The sequence below is a fragment of the Phyllostomus hastatus genome, unplaced genomic scaffold (assembly GCF_019186645.2).
Source record: "Phyllostomus hastatus isolate PE091 unplaced genomic scaffold, TTU_PhHast_1.1 phas_scaffold_755, whole genome shotgun sequence".
In the NCBI taxonomy this organism is placed as follows: domain Eukaryota; kingdom Metazoa; phylum Chordata; class Mammalia; order Chiroptera; family Phyllostomidae; genus Phyllostomus; species Phyllostomus hastatus.
In genome coordinates this window covers 10,269,290-10,288,517 of record NW_025334039.1, presented here as the reverse complement: position 1 = coordinate 10,288,517, position 19,228 = coordinate 10,269,290, and the positions used below count along the sequence as shown (strand labels likewise).

Sequence of the window (19,228 nt, the reverse complement as noted above, 5' to 3'; positions counted from 1 at the left end):
CACACACACTGTATTTATACTGTATTTATATACTAAATATATACTATATAAATACTATATATTAATATAGTATATAGTAATATAAATGCATACTATATATACTATGTTTATATATAAATACATATTTATTGCTCACATGTTTTATATAGATATGCAATATATAAATTGCATGATTTTCTATAGATACGGAATATATACCCCGTGTTTATATGCGTAACACGTGCATATATGTGCATGTGCGTACATTTTATATGTACACATATCTCATGTTTTATATAGATATGCAACACACATGCATGTATTACATATGTAAAACATGCAATATATATGCATGTGCTATATTGGTAAGTTATGCAATACATGTATGTGTGTTATATATGCAAGATATATGGAATACATATATATCTCTCACAGGTGTGAAACAAATAAACAATATTCAATTCTCAAACACTACTACGAACTAAAATGTTCATTGTGTTTTGTAGTTTTTAAAGTAATTTTACATATACTATCTCTTTTAAGTCTTACCACTCAAGGAAATGTGTATCATTATTCACATTTACAGATCAGGAAGCAGAAAGTTTTACAATTTTTGCCCAAGAATACACTCAAATAAGAGCCAGAGCTGACAAATGAACCTGACTTCAGAATCTAAATCCCTTGTCTTTCTACCCTATTAACCTACCTGTCATGTTAATTGCTTTTATTAAACATCCAAAATTGGAGAACATCATAGGCAAATGCAGTTTTTTCCTCCTCTTTTTCAGGCCTTGATTTTCTAACACAATTGAACTCCATGTTTCCTCCAAGAAAAAATCCAGTAGCTTCAGGCACTTCAGTGTTGCATTCTAGCCCTCTTAATGTCTTCATGGGATCTCCAGGGAAAGAGGAAAATGAACATCATGATCTGACAGCTGAGCCTAAGAAAACATATGTGGGGAAACAGGAACCCAAAGACCCCTTCAAACAGGTATCTCCCTGAGAACGAGACTGACCTCACTGCGTGTTGTCGCTAGCAGGCACAATGGTGAAGTTCATCACTAGGAAGCAGACAGCTGCCACTGCACGTGTCCTGACTGTGGACAGTGCTGTGCACTGACTGGCTAGGAACGTACCCTTCAAACTTGATGTCACAGGTTAGAAACTAAAGGATACTTTTGAAGTGTCTCTGGATAGGATGAAGGTAATAGCAGATGTAAACTTAAACTTACACTATTGTTTTATAAGACAAAAATCTTGGTTTAGCTGTCTGTGTAAGAATATTTTTATACCTGAATTTTTTAGAAGTTATTTCCATTACAGCAGAAAGCACTGAATTGGTGGTTAAGTCATTTATCCCAAGTCTTAGAGCAAATTGAAGTTTTAGGATGGTATTGAAAAGATACCATAATTCAAGAAGTACAAAAATATCTTTTGACTTATTTTTCAAATATTTCTGTCTAGTTATATCACATTAGTATTTGGGGATTTTTTTTTTTTGCCTGTGGTAATTATTTTAAAGATACTCAACAGCCAGATGCTTATGTTGTCATTGGAACTCCTCTTTCTTATGCTATCATTGACATTGTTTTGGATTAGTAAACTTGATTTATTTTTCCACTAGTGCTAGCATTTTTTTTTTTTTTGCTTTCTCTATCCCTTTCTTTCTCATCCTTTACCCGACCCTACCTGTTGGATAAAAAGAGAAAGTTGGTACAAATCATGTGGATTATATGGGTACAACCAGAATGCATATATTAATTGTTTATTTTAAATGTGAAGTTTGCAAAGTTGATCCCTGGTGCTGAAACTGGAAATCTAAATACCTCTCCATCATCTAACCAAACAAAAAGTCCTGAGAAATTTGAAAAGCCAGAAAAAGAAAACGAAGCACAGTTACTATATGAACCCACAGTCAATGGATCTTCAACTTTAAGTAAGTACATAAAAATTCCTAATGTTTGAAAGTGTTAAGTTGAATACTCCCACATTTAACTTGAAAGGATAACTAAATGGATTGACCACAGACTAAAAATTTTAAATGTTTAAGGAGTTTAAAATTTATGACATCTCTCTAGTGTGCTTTTCATACTAGAAGATAATAAAATGTATATGAGTGGTTAATATAACCACATTTACTTGACACTCTGGGTGTTAATTTCATTTTTAATGTACTCTATAAGTGTCTTGATCTGGTATGATACAGATAGGAATTTAGTGTAGGACCCTTGGAAATGGATCATAAATGGATCATACCTAAAATTGTCTTTTTAAATTAAAATGAAGATTTATTTGCAAAGATACTATTCCTAACTATTTGTTTTTTTGTTATTTTTAATTTGTCAATTACAGTTGACATAATATATTATTTTATATTAGTGTGTATTTCCTCATATTAAAGTCCTGTTTGTAGTGTTCCTGAGCACATTGAAAGGGATATTAGGTTCATCTATAAGAGTCATCCATATAGAACAACTCTTTGAATGGAAGCAACTCTTTTATATAGATATCTATATTTTACCTTAAGGTTTCTGTGGATGGATTGCATTAGCCTGAACTCCAGGGCTTTGCCTATAGCCCTACTTTCCTCCTGTGTTCCTCCTGTTTGTTTTTAATAGTCTCGGTTTATCTAGTTTCTGCTGCAGCTTGTCACATTCATCTTTTCTAAGAGGGAATGGTTCAGAGATTCTTCAAGATCAGTCCCTCTGTCATATGTTGTTACTACGTTAGACAGTTGACAGTTTATATATAGAGATAAATGACTATTAGAAATAATATCATAGAAAGTTTGTAAGATTTGTATTCCAAACAGTGAATTTTTCTAAATATCACAGGAACACTGTTCTTTACCAGTTTACCAGTTTTTCAAGTTTTCTCATGCCAGATCTTATTTAGAAATGTTTGATGTCTTTTAGTCTAAATTGACCCTTAATCTTTTCTTCCTTTTTTCATATCAGATCCAAAGTTAGCATCCTCCGTCACTGCTGGAGTTGCCAGTTCACTGTCAGAAAAAATAGCTGATACTATTGGAAATAATCGGCCAAATGCACCATTGACATCCGTCCAAATCCATTTTATTCAGAACATGATACAGGAGATGCTGGATGACTTCAGGTAGTAACTGAGAGATTGCTCTTTCTGTCCGAGCTGTAACTGGCTTGTTTCTTATTAGGTTAAAACTGAAAGTAGAAGTGATGCTGGTGGTTTCTACCTGCACCCAGGCTCTGGTGTCCATAAAACCATAGGAAACATGATGAGTTTTATTGATCTTGATGTACTGATACTGACTCTCAGCCAGGGAAAGGCACATTTACCTGGGGTCATCATCAGATGATTCGCAGGGCAGCCCAGCAGGCGGGCTGCCATTGTGGGTGTTTTTATTTCTATCATCAAAATGTGGACAGATTCTGGTAAGCTCAGATAGGTTCTTATATACAGTGTTTATAGATCCCCTGCCCAGTATGCTATGTTGAATAATGTAGTAGAGAAGATATTTTCTGAGAGAATTCTGAATTTTTTCCAATAGAATGCATTATAATGTAATACTTAATTAAAAAATGTCTACACGGATTTATTCATGTCTTCTTGTCTTTTGAATTTTGAACGTTGTTAGAGTGCATTCTAGAACCTATTATCTCAATATATTTTGGAGGCTTTTTCAGTTATTAGAGTCTTCTATGTTTTTTTTTCTGACTTATAGTTAGTATTCTAGCTCCAATCTGGGTTATCATGAGCAAGAATGTTGGAGAAGAGGTACAGTTTTTGTTGGTGCATGTTTATTTTTAATGTTAAAAAGACTTTGAAAAATAATTTTAAATGTTAACACATACATTTTTTAAAGAAAAATTGTCATTTCGACATTTACATTGTGTCTGGTGTATGCAGCAGTTACTAAGGATACAAAAATGAATGGTCTGCCCATGAAGTCCTTGTAGTTGAACTGGGGTCAGGACGGTGTGTCCTGCTGTGGTGTGTGTTTGTTCAATGTGTGTTGATTCATTTGTGATCGGTAAAGAGGGCTGTGATGACAATATGATGAGCAAATTTTGTTCATGTACTGGCAGCCAGAGCAAAGTGCATGAGCACTGCTGAAGGCAGCAAACCGCCTGTCAGTGTTCATCTCTTTCCGTTCCCCTTCTCTCACCCTCATTGGCTCCGTGCTCCGTGTGAGGGAGGACTTCTGTCACTGCTCCCCCATTCGGGGGTTTTATTATTGCCTCCGTGCTTGAGAGCTCAATCCTTCTGTCCTTTTTCCCCTTTATCACTTTTTAAAAGTGAAGTCTTTATTGTTCATTTTTTAAACTATGCTAGTAATTTTATTGGGATTTAATTGTTTTTAATTGGTTATAAAGTTGCATATGTTTTGAGTGTCTGCTCCAATCCTCTTCACCTGAGTTCTGACATTTCCCTCCTCCCTCCCTTCCTGTTGTGATAAGAACACATAACATGAGATCTGTCGTTTTAATAGAGCTTGAATATTGGTAATTGTAGGTACAACGTTATAGAGCAGATCTCTTGAACTTACTCATTTTGCATAACTGAAATTTTATGATTGTCAAATACCAGCTTTCTCTTTCTCCTTCTCCTCAGCCCTGGCAATCACAATTCTATTCTCTGTTTCCGTGAGTCTATTTTAGTTATCTCATATGGAATCATTGCCATGTCGGTCCTTCTTTGACTGGCTTATTTCACTTAGCATTGTATCATTCAGATTTATCATGTTGTCTAATAAGTCAAGATTTCCTTTCTTAAGGCTGAATAATATTCTGTTGTAGTGTACCACATTTTGAAAATGGAGTCCTGTGTACCTATTTGTAAAGAATGTGGTTTTTCAGGAGTGCATGTAAATGTCCAAATTGTAGAATTGTGTGGATACAGCCGACTAGAATATGTGGGCGCAGCAGTGCTGGGAGCGCAGAAGCGAGCAGCTCTGCTGGGGCATGTACAGAGAGGGAGCCCTGCCTTGCCTTCAGCTCTCAGCACGCTTGCCCGTCTGTGCCTGGGGAGCAGGGGTGGGCAGGGGCCTCTGTCAGCTCTTCTGCCCCTGCTCCCCCCGCCGTCAACCAGACACAGCCTCCTGGGACTCACTGTGGACCCAGGAGGCTCAGAGGCCTTCTGTAAGTGCGCCTGCTCCGCCCAGTAGCTGTGGAATAGCTTCCCCTCACAGTGAGGGGCTGTCTCTCACCACTGCTCCTGCAGCTCTGGAGTGTGGCTGCCTTCTCAGAGGGGTTGCTCTCCTTCTCCCGTACGCCACGTCTTCACCAGCCTTTGTGCGTCTGTTTCTTAGGGGGTCTCTCCCAGCCCTCCTGCCCTGGCACTGATTTTTCACATAAGCGCTCAGCCAAGGCCCATGGGGAAAACTGGGTGAGTGAGTGCAGACATCGTGTGTGGCTGCGACTCCAGGGCACTCTGAACTGTCTGTGTGCCAGTCTTCAGTCGCCTTTACACATCTCTCAAGAAATTCAGCCAGTTCTCCTCACCCTGGGAGTGGCGGCTTTCTCCCCGCACTGCCCCGTGGAGGGTGAAAACGAGCACAGGTCTCTTCATGTAGAAGGGAATCCTCATTTTCTGGGTTGCAGTTCACTTGGGCTTCTTTGTGCTCTTCAGCTCTCTGGTTGAGGCATACAAACACGATTTTTATGGATTATCTGGCTTGTTCTTATTTATTAGGGTTGAGGAGATAACATCCTAAGTGGAAGTCTGTGGGTCTATTTCTGTTGTTTTTCAGGATTTAAACTTCTTCTGGCAGGCAGATCACTGATCCGTACTTGGCAGGTTTCAGGTTTTCTTAGTGCTAGTTTATCTCTGATCTGCCTTTATTCCTAATGTTCAGTCTCTCGCCTTTGACGGTGTCAGCTGAATGTCTGGAGCATTCCCCAGGCCTTGTTATCTTAGTGGGTCGTGAAGTTTAACCTTCGTTTCCCCAGCACCACAAGGCTGCCAAAGTACTTTCTCTGCTGTTTGGATGGATCTGCCATTTTCTGTTTGGTTTCCCGTCATCTGTCCCAGTATAGGCACTGCTTCAGAATCAGCAGACGTCTCCAGGGGAAATTGTGCTGTTTCAGGTGTGCTTTTCTGCAGGCTCCCCCTTTCCAGGGCTGGGACGTGGTAACCTTGGCTGCTCTGGCAGTCCCACACTCGCATGGCCCTCGCTGAGACGGTCTCCAGCTCCAAGCCGCTGCTTCAGCTCAGCCTCTGTTCTCCGCACCGTTGAATCAGCACATTCCCCAGGGGAAAAGCAGTGGGAAATGTGGGGCTTACCTGGCAGACTTCTCTTCTCTGCAAGAGAAGAAGTTCTTACTATCTTTGTGATTCTGTGATTCCTTTGATTTGTTTTTAATAGAACTTTTGCCAAATTCAAATGTAGAAGAGAAAATATTTTTCATGCCCTTAGGTTGGCAACAGAAAAAGTAAGGTAATTAGGAATAAATTTAACCAAAAATGGTGAATATCTTTATAGAAAAACATCTAAAAAATATATTAGAAAGCATTAACAATGAACTAAGTGCAAAGATACTGTGAAGATGTCAGTTATTCTAAATTGGTCTATAGATTGAATGCAGTTCCAATCAAATCCCAACTGGGTTTTTTAGAAGAAGATGTTGGGATAGTTCCAAAATAGATATGAAAGAAGAAAAGATCTGGGAATAAGCAAGACACTCTAGAGAAGGTTGAAGGGAACTTGATTATCAGATGAGTAAGCTTAAATATTAAGCTATAATTAAAATAGTGTATCATTAGCACAGGGTGACAGATTGGCAAATGAATCAGCTAGGGCAGAAAGAAACCTAAACGTGTATGGACATTGTGATCTGTGACAGGACACATGGCAGGTCTGTGTGCAGAACATGGAACAGTTAATGGGTTGTGTCATGACATGTTATAAGTACGGATCCCTTTTTCATGTTGTTAAAAATCAATTCCACATAGAATAAGAGTTTAAATGTTACGGGTAAAATTTTAGGTACTGTAAGAGAATTTATTTATGACTTCAGGATAGAAAAGTTATAGGAAGATATCCTACCTATATAAATAGATCGGTAAACTTGACTGTAGTATTAGTTTAGTAAATTTGAACTGCTCATCCCCAAAACCCATTTCAGAGTGAAAGGACAAAAAAATATCTGCAGTACTCAATATACCCAACCAAGGGTCAGATTATGCAAAGAACTCTTATTAATAAGAAAAAAGACATTCAATAGAGAAATCACTATAAGGCATGGGTCACCATTTCACAGAAGAGAAATCATATATTAACCTAGGAAAGATTCTCAGTCCTGGAATTAATCAGAGAACTAAAAATGCATTGTGACACCATTTCCCACCCATTCGATGGGGAAATGTGAAAAAATCAGACACCACCTGCTGGTGAGAATGTAGAGCAAAAGGGACTCTGTTGTACTGATGAGCGTGTCCATCGATATTGCCACCTCAGAAAATCGGTTGTGCATTGTTCTGTGAAACTGAGGAAGTGTACATCTGGATCATGCGTTCTATCTATTTATCTATCTATCTATCATCTACAGAAATTGGCACATGTGTGTTGGGAGATATGTAAATGATCATTTGTAACACCATTGTAATAATAAAGACTTGAAAACAATCCAAATATCAATTGACAGGACAATGAATATGTCAGTGCAAATCAGCAAATTATAGATATATAGAACATGAATTTTGAAAGTGTGGTACTGGATTATTTTCTAAAGGTATACTACTCAAAGGCTACATAGAATATAGTACCCATTTTGTAATGCTCAAAAGCAAGGAAATTAAAAATGTATTGAGAAAAACTCCATGTTACACAATTTTTGTTTTAAAGCATTTCTTTGCTTAAGCAAAATTCATCAGAGTAGTAGTGCCGTCATTCAGTAGTAGTGTCGTCATTCTCAGGCTTCTCCCAGAAGCTAAGGGATGGAATCAGAGAGAAACATACAGGAAGCTTCTGTGATTTTGGTAATGTTCTAACTTATAATTTGTATGGTGGGTGACTATTTCTTTTATTATTATACTTCATAATTTTTGCATGAATTAATTGCATTTTATTTGAGTATGCTGTAACCACCCAAGTTATCCCTTGCCATTTGACTGAAAGTATTTTTTAAATAGCTCAAACATCAATAGTAGTTAAAATGTTATAACCTACTAAATTATCTGTATTTCATTGCATTATAAACCTGTGTCTTTCCTTAGTGATAATTTCTATATTAAGGAATGTAGTGTAGTATAGTGGAGGTGGATAGCCTGGGTTTATGTCCTGGCTCTCCTATTTACAGGTTTTGTGACCTTGGATAAGTTATAACTGCTCTGTGGCTCAGTTACTTGATTAGTAAAAGGGAGGCAATAATTGTACCTATTATAAAGATTAAACAAATTCTTACATTTAAAGTATGAGAAACAGTGCCCAGCACTCAGTAAATAAGTGCTACATACATTGGTATTTTTATTATTGTAATGATAATTGTTAACATCTAATAATTTTAAAAATGAGAACGCTTAACCAGTTTCTTGAATGAGGTAGAATTAGTAACACTGTTACAGTTCTAACAAGTATTTTATATTCTTTCCTAGAGAAGCGTGTCATAGGGATATTGTGAACTTGCAAGTGGAGATGATTAAACAGTTTCATATGCAGTTGGTACGTATGACAAATTTTATGTTAAGTGAGCGTAGAGTTGTGGGTCTCCAGAACCATTAAAAGGTGGTATATTTTTTACTTAGTTATATCTAGTTGCTACAATAAAGCAAAAGGGATCTTTAGAAATTTAGTAAGTAAAATAATATTTAACTAGTCACATTTCTTTTTAACTTTTGATAGTTAAGGCAACTTTTTTCTTTTTAGTACGTAAGCAGAAAGCTTCCCAAATGTGCAAATAAAAACCTTAAAAATATATAAGTTTTACTAGTTTCTTGCATTTATATTAACAAAGTAGTAAGAGTGGTTAAGTCCGAAGAATGTCATTTAGCTAGTGAATTGAACATGAGAGAAATGATAGCTGACGGTATGTAAAACTTGCCGCATAAATTTGAAATGTCAATAATTTAAAAAGCACTTTTGTCCTTTTCTAGAATGAAATGCACTCTTTATTGGAAAGATACTCAGTGAATGAAGGTTTAGTGGCTGAAATTGAAAGACTACGAGAGGAAAACAAAAGACTACGGGCACACTTTTGAAATTTGAGAGAATACCTTAGTGTTTTGAAATTTGGGAAGTTTCTGGCAACACAGAACTACATGGAATCAGTATTGTTTTCACGTCCTCTGGGAAAAAAATTTCAAGTTAAAGGGTGATGGGATTTTATACTGACCACTTTCATTTTCTCTGTCAAAAATATTTATATTTTTTATATTAAAAGCTGTACAATGTATCATCTGCCTAATAGGAATGTCAGTAGGATCTTTATTTTCTGAAAGCTTTAGGTAGACACTAAGTGGCCTTTTTCATAAGAAAGTTGTGCAAATAAAAAATAGGTTATGGATGTTTTAAAGTCACCTTTTTTAAACAGATATATTTTTGATTGACAATTGCCTTCCAAATTTTTTTGGATGTTTGATGATTAAAGAGTTTGATATGCACTCTATTTTTTATGGAAAAAATAATTTTAAAATAGCAATTGGTTTTTCTAAGTAATTGACTAATAAAACACAAGGTTGGTTAGTAATTATTTTGTTAACTTGAAGAAGAATGACTTCTATTTATTACTTGTACTTTGATAAGACAATTTTTGGAATTTTGAATTGCACAGACTACTTTATATGTATTGCATTTATGTTATTGTATTGTACTCCTGACAAATTTGTACTCTTGACTGGTATTTTTTTAAGCTAGCTTCACTTTACCTATGAAAACTTTTAAGGATTTGAAAGATTTGACCAGAACTGCACACCTGCTACTTATCTTATGAATTAATAACAAGCAAAATTAAACGTTAAAGTTTCAACCAACATGATTTACTTTATAATCAGTGGAAATTTCATATTAGGTACTAAATATTACTGTATTATTGTCATTTTTCCCCCAAATGAGAAGTGTAGATTTTTTTGTGGTTTATATCATTAACTTTTTCTAATTCTTTGTGTGCTGTGTTTAATATTTTTATATTATTAACCTTATGATAACATTTAGAAAGGATAATTGTCAAAAGAATTTGTAAATCTTGGACAGTAGGTAGATGTACACATCTACAAGCATGTACATCTCCCTGACGTGATCTGGAGTTCTAGTCATATAATATTAGGCAGGTGGTTGGCTTGTGTACCTTCTTGTAGCCTCTTGTCCCAAAGATTTAAACAGTGTCTCTTATATATAGTCCTCCTGTCCAATTTTGACTTCTGAAATAAAAAAATAAATAAATAAAAAATAAAAAAGAAATGGAGCTAGCTTACTAACTTTATAGTTTTCCAAAGCAATGGAAAATTTTAAGGGTGTTTGTAATAAATGTAAATGTTCTAGTAACTATGTCAAGGAATAAAAACAAATACTACTTTTCCCCAGTGTGGCTCAGAGAATACATCTGTATTGAAGCTTAAGTGATGCTACTGTGGTCTTTTTCCTGGCAGATTATGAAAGCATTATGACTTGTAACAAGTTTTCTTATATATCATTATCAAGCAGCTTTAGGAAACATAAGTGTGTTTTGCCTACATGCTTTATTTAAATTCATTAATATTTCCCTGTTGCCTTTTTCTGTATATGCACTTGATGTATATTAAAAGAGGAGGGATAAATAAAACAGTTCCAGTACCTTCATGTATATGGATGAAACGTTTTTGTCAGAATTTAAAAGTTAAATAAGTACAGGCAAAAAAAAATTATATATGGTAAAAATGGGAAACCGGGAATTAAACTTTTGCTTCTGGCCAAGATGGAATACTAGGGATTGGGTTTATCCATATGAAATCTTTAAAAGAGACAAATATGGTGAAACAGTTTTCAAATAGTGGACATCACGAGGTGTAGAACCGTGATCCCTGTGACAGGAAAACAAGTGAGATCCAAGAAACTCAGTGAACCCCGAGCACAAGAAACAAGAAAATTACACCAAAGCACATCATCATCAAAGTTTTAAGTACCAGAGACAAAGAAAAATTCTTAGGCAGCCAAAGTCAAAAGACACAGAGGAGCAAAGATAATGTCAGGGACAGCGAGTGACCTCTTCAAGGTACCAAAAGAAAATACCCAACTTAGAATTCTATACCCAGCAAATATATCTTTCAAAAATTAAAATAAAAAAACAAAACAAAACCTTTTTCAGACTTACCTATAAAGACGGAAAGAATTCATCACAAGCAGGCTGGGCTGCAGGAAATGTTAAAAGAATGCCTTTATTCAGAAGGAAAATGGTACCAGATAGAAACCTGCTTTTATTCAAATGAATGAAGGGCACCAAAAATGGTACATATGTGAACCAATGTAAGACTTCTTTTCTCACTTTAAATGATCTCTAAAGGGTAATTGACTATTTAAAGCAAAAATGATAAGGTGTTGTGTGGCTAACATATGTAAAGTGAAATGTCTGATGACAGTATCAAGGATGGGAGGAGGAAAATACACATATTACTTTAAGGAGCCTGTACTCTGAAGCAGTATATTACCTGTAAGTAGTCTGTGGTAAGAATGTATCATGTAAACCCTAAAGCAACCAGAAAAAGAAAAACAGTTAAAACTAATAACCCAACAAAGATAGTGAAATGTAGCCATAAATAATCCAAAAGAAAGAATGAAAAGAAGAAGGGGGGACAAAAAATAGGACAAATAGACAATAAGATGGTGGACTTACACAGCAATATCAATAATTAAGTACAAATTGTCAGTTGCCCTTATTAGATTATTTTTTATCCAAATATATACTGAATCTGAGAAATCTACTTTAAGTATAAAGACAAATAGCTTTAATATAAAAATAAATTTGAAAATATATTGGACTAAATGCAGATGACCAAAATGTGTAGGAATCAGCTCTAAGCAAGTACTTACAGGGGAATTTCATTAAATATCTGCATTAAAAAAGGGAAGGACTCAATTACTTCAGTTTCTATCTTACTCCTGAAAAATCATAGCAAGTGAAACAAAACAAGCAAATGAAAGAATAAAGATCACAGAAGAAATAAATGCAATAGAAAACAATCAGTTCAGAGAATAAGTGAAATTAGGAGCTAATTCCTTTAGATCAATGCAATTGATAAACCTTTAGCCAGAATGATGAGAAAAGAAAAAAAAAAGACAAACTACCAATATCAGGAATGAGAGAAGTAACCACTACAGATTCTGCAGATAGTTTTGACAAAGAAAATGCCAAACCTAAATGACAACACTGGTGAATTCTTTCATGTTTAAAGGGTGAAATATTTTAATTCTCAACAAATGCATCCAGAAAATGGGAAAATTCCCAACTCATTCTTTGAGGCCAGCATTACACTGATACCAAAGTCAAAATGACATACCAGTATTCATCATAAACACATGCAAAAGTTCTAAACAGGATTTTAGCAATTTGAATCCAAGTATATGTAAAAAGGATAATACTGGGTTGACCAAAAAGTCTATGGTTTTCTCCATAAGAAAAAAAACACATTTTTCATCTTTGCCAATAACTTTACTGATCTGGATATTTTGAGTATGTTGGCTATATTTCATGTGGTATAAAGTTGATTTTTCTCAATGTCTCAATTTGATCACTATCAACTTCAAGTGGTCTACCCGACTGTGGAGTATCTATCATCCAGTAAGAAATCTCTAGCACGAAACTTTGTAAACCACTTTTGACAAGCTCCATTACTCAGAGCAGCACCTTCCCCATACACTGCAAAGATCTTTTTTGCATTTCATTTGCATTTTTACCTTTTTTGAAATAAAGCATAATATGCCAAAAATGTTGCATATTTCCATCTTCAATATTAAAATGGCTACACAAAAATTCACTAATTTTGATTTTTTAATGCACACTGATATGACAGCTGTCACAATACAATCTAACAAAATTGTTTCAAATGAAGCTAAAGACAAATACTAGTAGAGCCATCATACAGAAAAAAAAAACAAACTTTTTGGCAAACCCAATACATTTGACTAGTGAGGTTTGTCTTAAAAGTACAAACTTAGGCTAATATTAGAAAGTTAATGTAACTCACTATATCAACAGAGTAACATGAAAACAGTATGACCATCTCAATCATAGTACAAAAAGCATTTGACAAAATCCAGCATTCATTTCTGATAAAAACTCTCAGCAAAGTAAGAAAAAAAATAATTTCCTCCAACTGATAAAGGGCATTTTAAGAAAAACCTGCAGTTAACATTATACTTTATGGTGAAAGATTGAATTCTTTCCCCCTAAGATCAAAGTAAGGATGTCTGTTAACTTCTATTAAGCACACTAGAGTTTCTAGCCAAGACTATCAGGCAAGAAAAAGAAAGAAAAGACTTCCAGATTAGAAATGAGGAAGTAAAAATGTCTCTTCACAGATGACATACTCTACTACAGAAAACCCCTATGGGATGTATACAATATCTGAAACCAATAAGTGAGTTTAACAAAGTTACAGAATACAAGGTCAATATACAAACATCAAGTGCATTTCTATATACTAGCAAAAAATTGAAATTAAAAATACTACTTATAGTTGCATTAAAGGTTTGAGATTCTTTGGTGTAAATTTGATAAAAGTTATGTGAGACCTGTACACTGAATTCTATAAAATATTACTGAGAGAGAGGAAGCCTAAAGAAATGGAGAGATATGTCAGGTCCTCAGACTGGAAAGCTCAATATTGTTAAATGTCAATTCTTCACATATTGACTTAGATTCAGTATAATACAATTCTAATAAAAATTTTAGCAGAATGGTTTTTAACTGCATCTCTTTTACTGTTTTTACCTAATCTGTTAAGTATTTAATACCATCTATTTCATTTTTCAGCTTAGAATTTCCATTTGGTTCTTTTTTTATAGTTTCTAATTCTCAGTTGAAATCTTGTAATTTAATTCTTTAAACATATTCACTCTAGTTACTTTAAAGCCTGTGTCTGATAACTACTTCTGGATAGCCTATGCATTTCTTGCTATTTTACACTCTTTCTCTTAGTTTCTGGTCACATTGTGCATTCTGATCATGAATATTTGAGTGATTGACATCGTTTCATAAAACTGTACAAATACTTTGAGTCTGAATACTATTATTTTCTCCTGGAGAAGAAGATTTGCATCACTATAGCAGGCAGCTAGGCTGTGGGAATGAGTACTCCCATGTCATCTTTTTTTTTATTCATTACCTGAGAACATTTTTTTCATTTGTTTTAGAGAGAGAGAGGAAGGGAGAGAGAGAAACTTTGATGCCATAGAGAGGCATCAATTGGTTGCCTCCTGTACATGCTCGGACCGGGGATCGGCACCCTGATCGAGGGGGTCACATGCGCCTATGCCCTGAGTGGAGATCATATACTTACCTAAGTATAAGACCTGACCTGATCGACAGTTAACCTTGCAACTTTTTGGTTATGAGATAATGCTCCAACCAACTGAACCACACTGATTAGGGCTCCCATGTCATCTTAATTCAATTAAGGGTGAGGTGATTCCAAGTTGGGTTTAAGTCCCTGGTTTATTCTTATTTTCAAGGTATAATGCTCCAGAATTCCAACCAAACTCTTGGGGTTCTCTTATGGCCATCTTGCTTGGTGGGTCATGAACTCTAATTTTTGTCTCCATCTCTGTAGCGTTTTGCAAAGTTCTGCTTCTTACCTTGTTGATGTTTAAATGTGCTGTTTTTCATTTGAAGTTAACAGAATGCCAGACAAGTTAGTACTGTAGAAAACCACTATACCTTATCTAAAATATTTCTAGTAAAGTATTATGTATTAACTTATAAAGTTGTACATACTTAGACAGATGGAGCCCTTAAATACTACAGAGTTATAAAGATAAGGAGATAGTATGTTTAAATCGTTATTTGTTGGAAAATCAAGGGTGTGGTTATAGAAAAGCTATAGTTAGAACCTCTGAAAGGAAAAGGGTATCTTACAGTAAGCCAATGATTCTCAAAATGTGGTTTGGTGACCCCTGGGAATTCCCAAAAATACTTTGGGGGGCTTATGTGGTCAAAATTATTTGCATAATAATACTAAGACATTGTCTTTTTCACTCTTATTTTTCAGTGGCATAGAGTGGAGTTTTCCAAAGGTTACGTAACGTGATTACACCATTGCCTGATATCTAATGGAATTGGGTGCTTGTATGTTCTTGCACTTTCTAGAGTTTTCTAAGGGAAACTCTAAACTCTTCAGTAATTTTTAATAGTGTGAAAAATACCTGAGGCTAAGAAAATTGAAAGCCTGCAGTGTGCCTTTTCCAGCTGGCAAAAAGGATGTGAAACTTAAGGGCACGGTTCCACATTAGTCTGATAGCGGTTGGTGGCTGTAGTTAAGTCAAAAGGGAGAGAGGAACATGTCTGGGAAAGAGTCGAGGGCACAACTTGACTTTTCACACACAGAGTAGACTGGAATCGAATATGTAGGAATTCACAAAATGTTTTAGACAGTCAAACTAGCCAAAGCACTGCCATCTAGGAATAAAAGAGATAGAAGCTTTAAAAAAAAAAAATCTTTGGGTACTCAACTTTCTAATTCAGGAGACAGGCTGAGAAAATTGCTCAGTTGTCAAAATAGCATATTTTCCAAAGCCCTTTTCAGAAGTGGCTGAGGAGGAGAAGGAAGATAAAAAGGGAAGGCTATGTCAAAGAGCAGAGTTCAAACCTTTGGCGACCAAAGGACTAGGGAGGTACTACCAGGGAGCAGAACCCGGGCCCAAGTCAAAGACATTCCCCATCCACAGAGCAGCATTGGCCCAGTGGGATTTCAGAATTGCTGTTGGCCAGGTCTGCTATGAATCTCCCATTCTTTTTAAATTGGAGTGATTATGTAGTTATCCTGTGCCAGCTTCACCATTGTTGGTAGGCTGTGTGGGAGTGAGTGACAGAAAGAGGAGAGAGGGGGAGAGAGATGGGATGGGGTAGATAGCTTATCTTTTCATTCGTTTTTCTCTGAAAAAAAGACCAATCAGTGTTCTTTTCAAAATGAGACTCACGAATCTAGGTCACAGGATCATGAACCTTGAGCCAGCGGCTGTGTGTGCTGGGAGGCGGTTCTGAGAGTCCTTGAGTGGGGATGAGCATACACTGCTCTGGGAGGGACATGAGTTACTGTGGGCCAGAGAGCAGAGTGAGGCATGGAATTATTGTCGCCAGACCTTCACCCCTACTCGTCTTCCTGCCCTTAGCTATTTAACTTTACTGCTTCTACTAAAAGAGGAGGGAGGAGTCTATTTCCTCATCTTGTGACTTTAGGTTTGGCCATGTGGTTTGCTTTGGACAATAAAGCTGAACTGATTGTGTACCAACTTGAAGCGTAGGCTTTTAGAGGTCCTACACGTTTCCACATGCCCCCTTGTCCTTCCCACTTGGACATTAAAAAAAAACAACAAAACATGAAAAGCTACCCGGGCTAGCTGCTGGTCTCAAGAGGAGCACGAGACAAGTAAAGCAGAGTTGTCTCACCCAATCCGTTCAGCCCAGCTGACCCTCGGATCTATGGGAATAAATGCCTTCCATTGTATGCCACTGAGAGTTTTTTGGCTGTTTATTGTGCAGCAGTAGGAAACTGATAAACATCTTCACTGACCTCTATTCCAGCCGCCAGGACTTAGAGCTTCAGCATGCCTTGCTGAGATATTTGCAAGAGCCTTCTAACTACACTTCTGTTTTCCTCTATTCCTTCTTGTCTGTTGTGCACACCTCTACCAGAGTTGTCTTCACCCAAAAGGCAACCCTAATTGCCTAGAGGAGGAACCCATGGTCTTTGGTGTGGCATCCTCGTCCTTCCTTGAATGCTTGCCTCCTGCTACTCCACACGCCTACCCCTGGTATTCTGCTCTCAGGGTTCAGAGAGCAAGCACTGTGCCATTTCATTCTTCTCCATGCTGGCAAACTCCTGCAAATATTTCAGGACACTTCTCACATGCTAGTTCTTTTGTGACACTTTTCCATGATGAAAAGACAATCATGTTCTCTTCTGTGCATCCAAATATTCATTTTCTACCAGTGTTATAATTTTTACAGGGTTCGGAGGATTTGTGTCCAGGTCCCTCTCCCCAGTGGGCAGAGGCCCTTTCTGAATGCTTCCTGTGGCTGCAAAATCTAGCGGGATGCTTTGACCTCCATAGACGTTCTGTACCATCTCGTATCTAATTGTATCGATTGTTGGAAAAGGTAGAATACATGTAGGAATTGTTACAAATTGTTCATTCCTCTAATTCCTGGATGGTGTTTATGATATATACAGCAAGCCAGAAATTTGATTCATCATAATCCTTCCTCTCTCCCACATGTCAGATAATAGCATGCATTTTAGTAGGATAAATTCATGCACATAGAAAAATGACAATAATGGTTGAAGATGGTTGGCATGCCCTTGATGTAGATATTGTGAGCCTTTTTCAAGTGAAATGTATTAACTCACTTAAAATTAAAATGTCAAAATTTAATTGTGCTTCATTTTGTATTCAGACAAATTGAAGTTTTCAAAATATCTTTGAAGCACATCTTATGTCAAAAGACACCTATTATTTGAATACTAGTGAAATAAGAAAACATTTGTTTCCTCATTTTAAAAATAATATAACTAGATGTTTATCTGCTAAAAGGAGACTGCAGAATAGCTGGATGTCTCAAGACTGCTACCATTATTGCACTATTTTTATCACATCACAGTCAATGACTTTGGCTAAGAACAAAGCTGTCTAAATTTAATAGGAGGTAACTGCTGGAACACGGGTCACACGAAGGAACCCGTGCAACACTGAAGAGGAAGGGGGGGCGATCAATAAGGGCTTTGTAAGACATGACACCCTCTTTCGTGATCTCACATTGTATTGATATAGATGCTTATCCCTGAAATCCTCTCGTTCCCCACTCTTACTCATCTTTCAAGACCTACCTAAAGTCACACACCTGTGGTAGGGCTTTGGTCACTTTCTCAGGAAGAGCTAGCTATTACTCTCTGTTCCCATGATAACTTTTAGAAATCTTTTTCATATTGACTTTTTTTTCTGAGGGTGTAGCTATTTGTTTACTGTTTCCTTGTGCTCTCTGTGTCAGGAGTCATGGCTTACTCTGCTCTGAATCTCTAGTCCTGGGCCCACACAGTATGGGGCTTGACACATGGCAGGTACTCCATAAAGTAAACTGTAATGAATGAGTGAAGAATGAAAATGGGCTAGAGTAATAATAAAATAATTGTAGAAAACTAAAGTAAGAAAATAGGAAAACAGCTGAGTGAACAGAAGACAACAGAACTTTTCCAGAGTTCTATCAGAATGTAAGGATGGGAATGCAAAAAACAGTTGTGACTAATTCTACAAAGGACAGATGACAGAGCATCTTGAAATTTCCAGGCTAGAAAATGTGGGTTTCTAGATGGAACTTGACATCTAATGGGGAATACATATAAACCAAATAGTCTCACAGATACATAATTTCTAATTTTATAAAGCTCTATAAAAGAAATATACAGTGTGCTATAATAACAATCAGCAAGGAAATCTGATCTGGCAGGGGCCACTTGAATGAGTGACATTTGAGATGAGACCTGAAGGTTGAGCAGGGGTCACCTATTTGGAAAAAGGTGAAGGATTTGTACACTCTGAAAAGAAACCAGAGTATTGTTTTGGGGACAAGGAGTCGCACATGGGCACATGGTCAGGTTGGAGAGGAAACTCAGAATCAGGTCATGCAGAACCTTGCAGGCCACGTTATCATTTGGGTCTTTATCCTGTGAAAAGTGGGTTGAAATTTTTTAAACAAGGTGGGCTCAGAGTGGGGAGAAAGAGAGAGATCTGATTTGACTCGTCTCTAGGGAGGGTTATCAGCAGGGAGGGGGAGGAGGGAGAATGGGGCAAAAAGTATGGGGGATAAGAAGCATGAATCGTAGGTACAAAATAGACAGAGGAGGTTAAGAACAGTATAGGAAATGTAGAAGCCAAAGAACTTATATGTACGACCCATGGACATGGACCAAGGTGGGGGGATGCAGTAGGAGGGGTACAGGGTGAAGGGGAATAAAGGGGGGAAATGCGACAACTGTAATAGCATAATCAATAAGCTATATTTGAAGAAATAAAAATAAAATCAAAAGGTCCCTGAATAACAGGCTAAAAGAGTACAAGAATGGATGCAGGGAGAGGAGACTTGTTAGGAGA

The 19,228-nt window shown here is 36.6% G+C and overlaps 1 protein-coding gene across 3 annotated transcripts in view; it reads left to right on the top strand.

The window, feature by feature from the left end:
- Window positions 1-10,347, top strand: part of NEDD1 (NEDD1 gamma-tubulin ring complex targeting factor) — a 35,541-nt gene extending 25,194 nt beyond the window's left edge. For all 3 annotated transcript variants that reach the window (XM_045826684.1, XM_045826683.1, XM_045826685.1), the window contains 5 exons: window positions 768-970; window positions 1,762-1,915; window positions 2,937-3,093; window positions 8,551-8,617; window positions 9,049-10,347. In XM_045826684.1, coding sequence (XP_045682640.1) covers window positions 768-970; window positions 1,762-1,915; window positions 2,937-3,093; window positions 8,551-8,617; window positions 9,049-9,153 — 686 coding nt within the window. In that variant the 3' untranslated portion in view covers window positions 9,154-10,347. The remainder of the gene's footprint in view (window positions 1-767; window positions 971-1,761; window positions 1,916-2,936; window positions 3,094-8,550; window positions 8,618-9,048) is intronic.
- The last annotated feature ends 8,881 nt before the right edge of the window (window positions 10,348-19,228 follow it).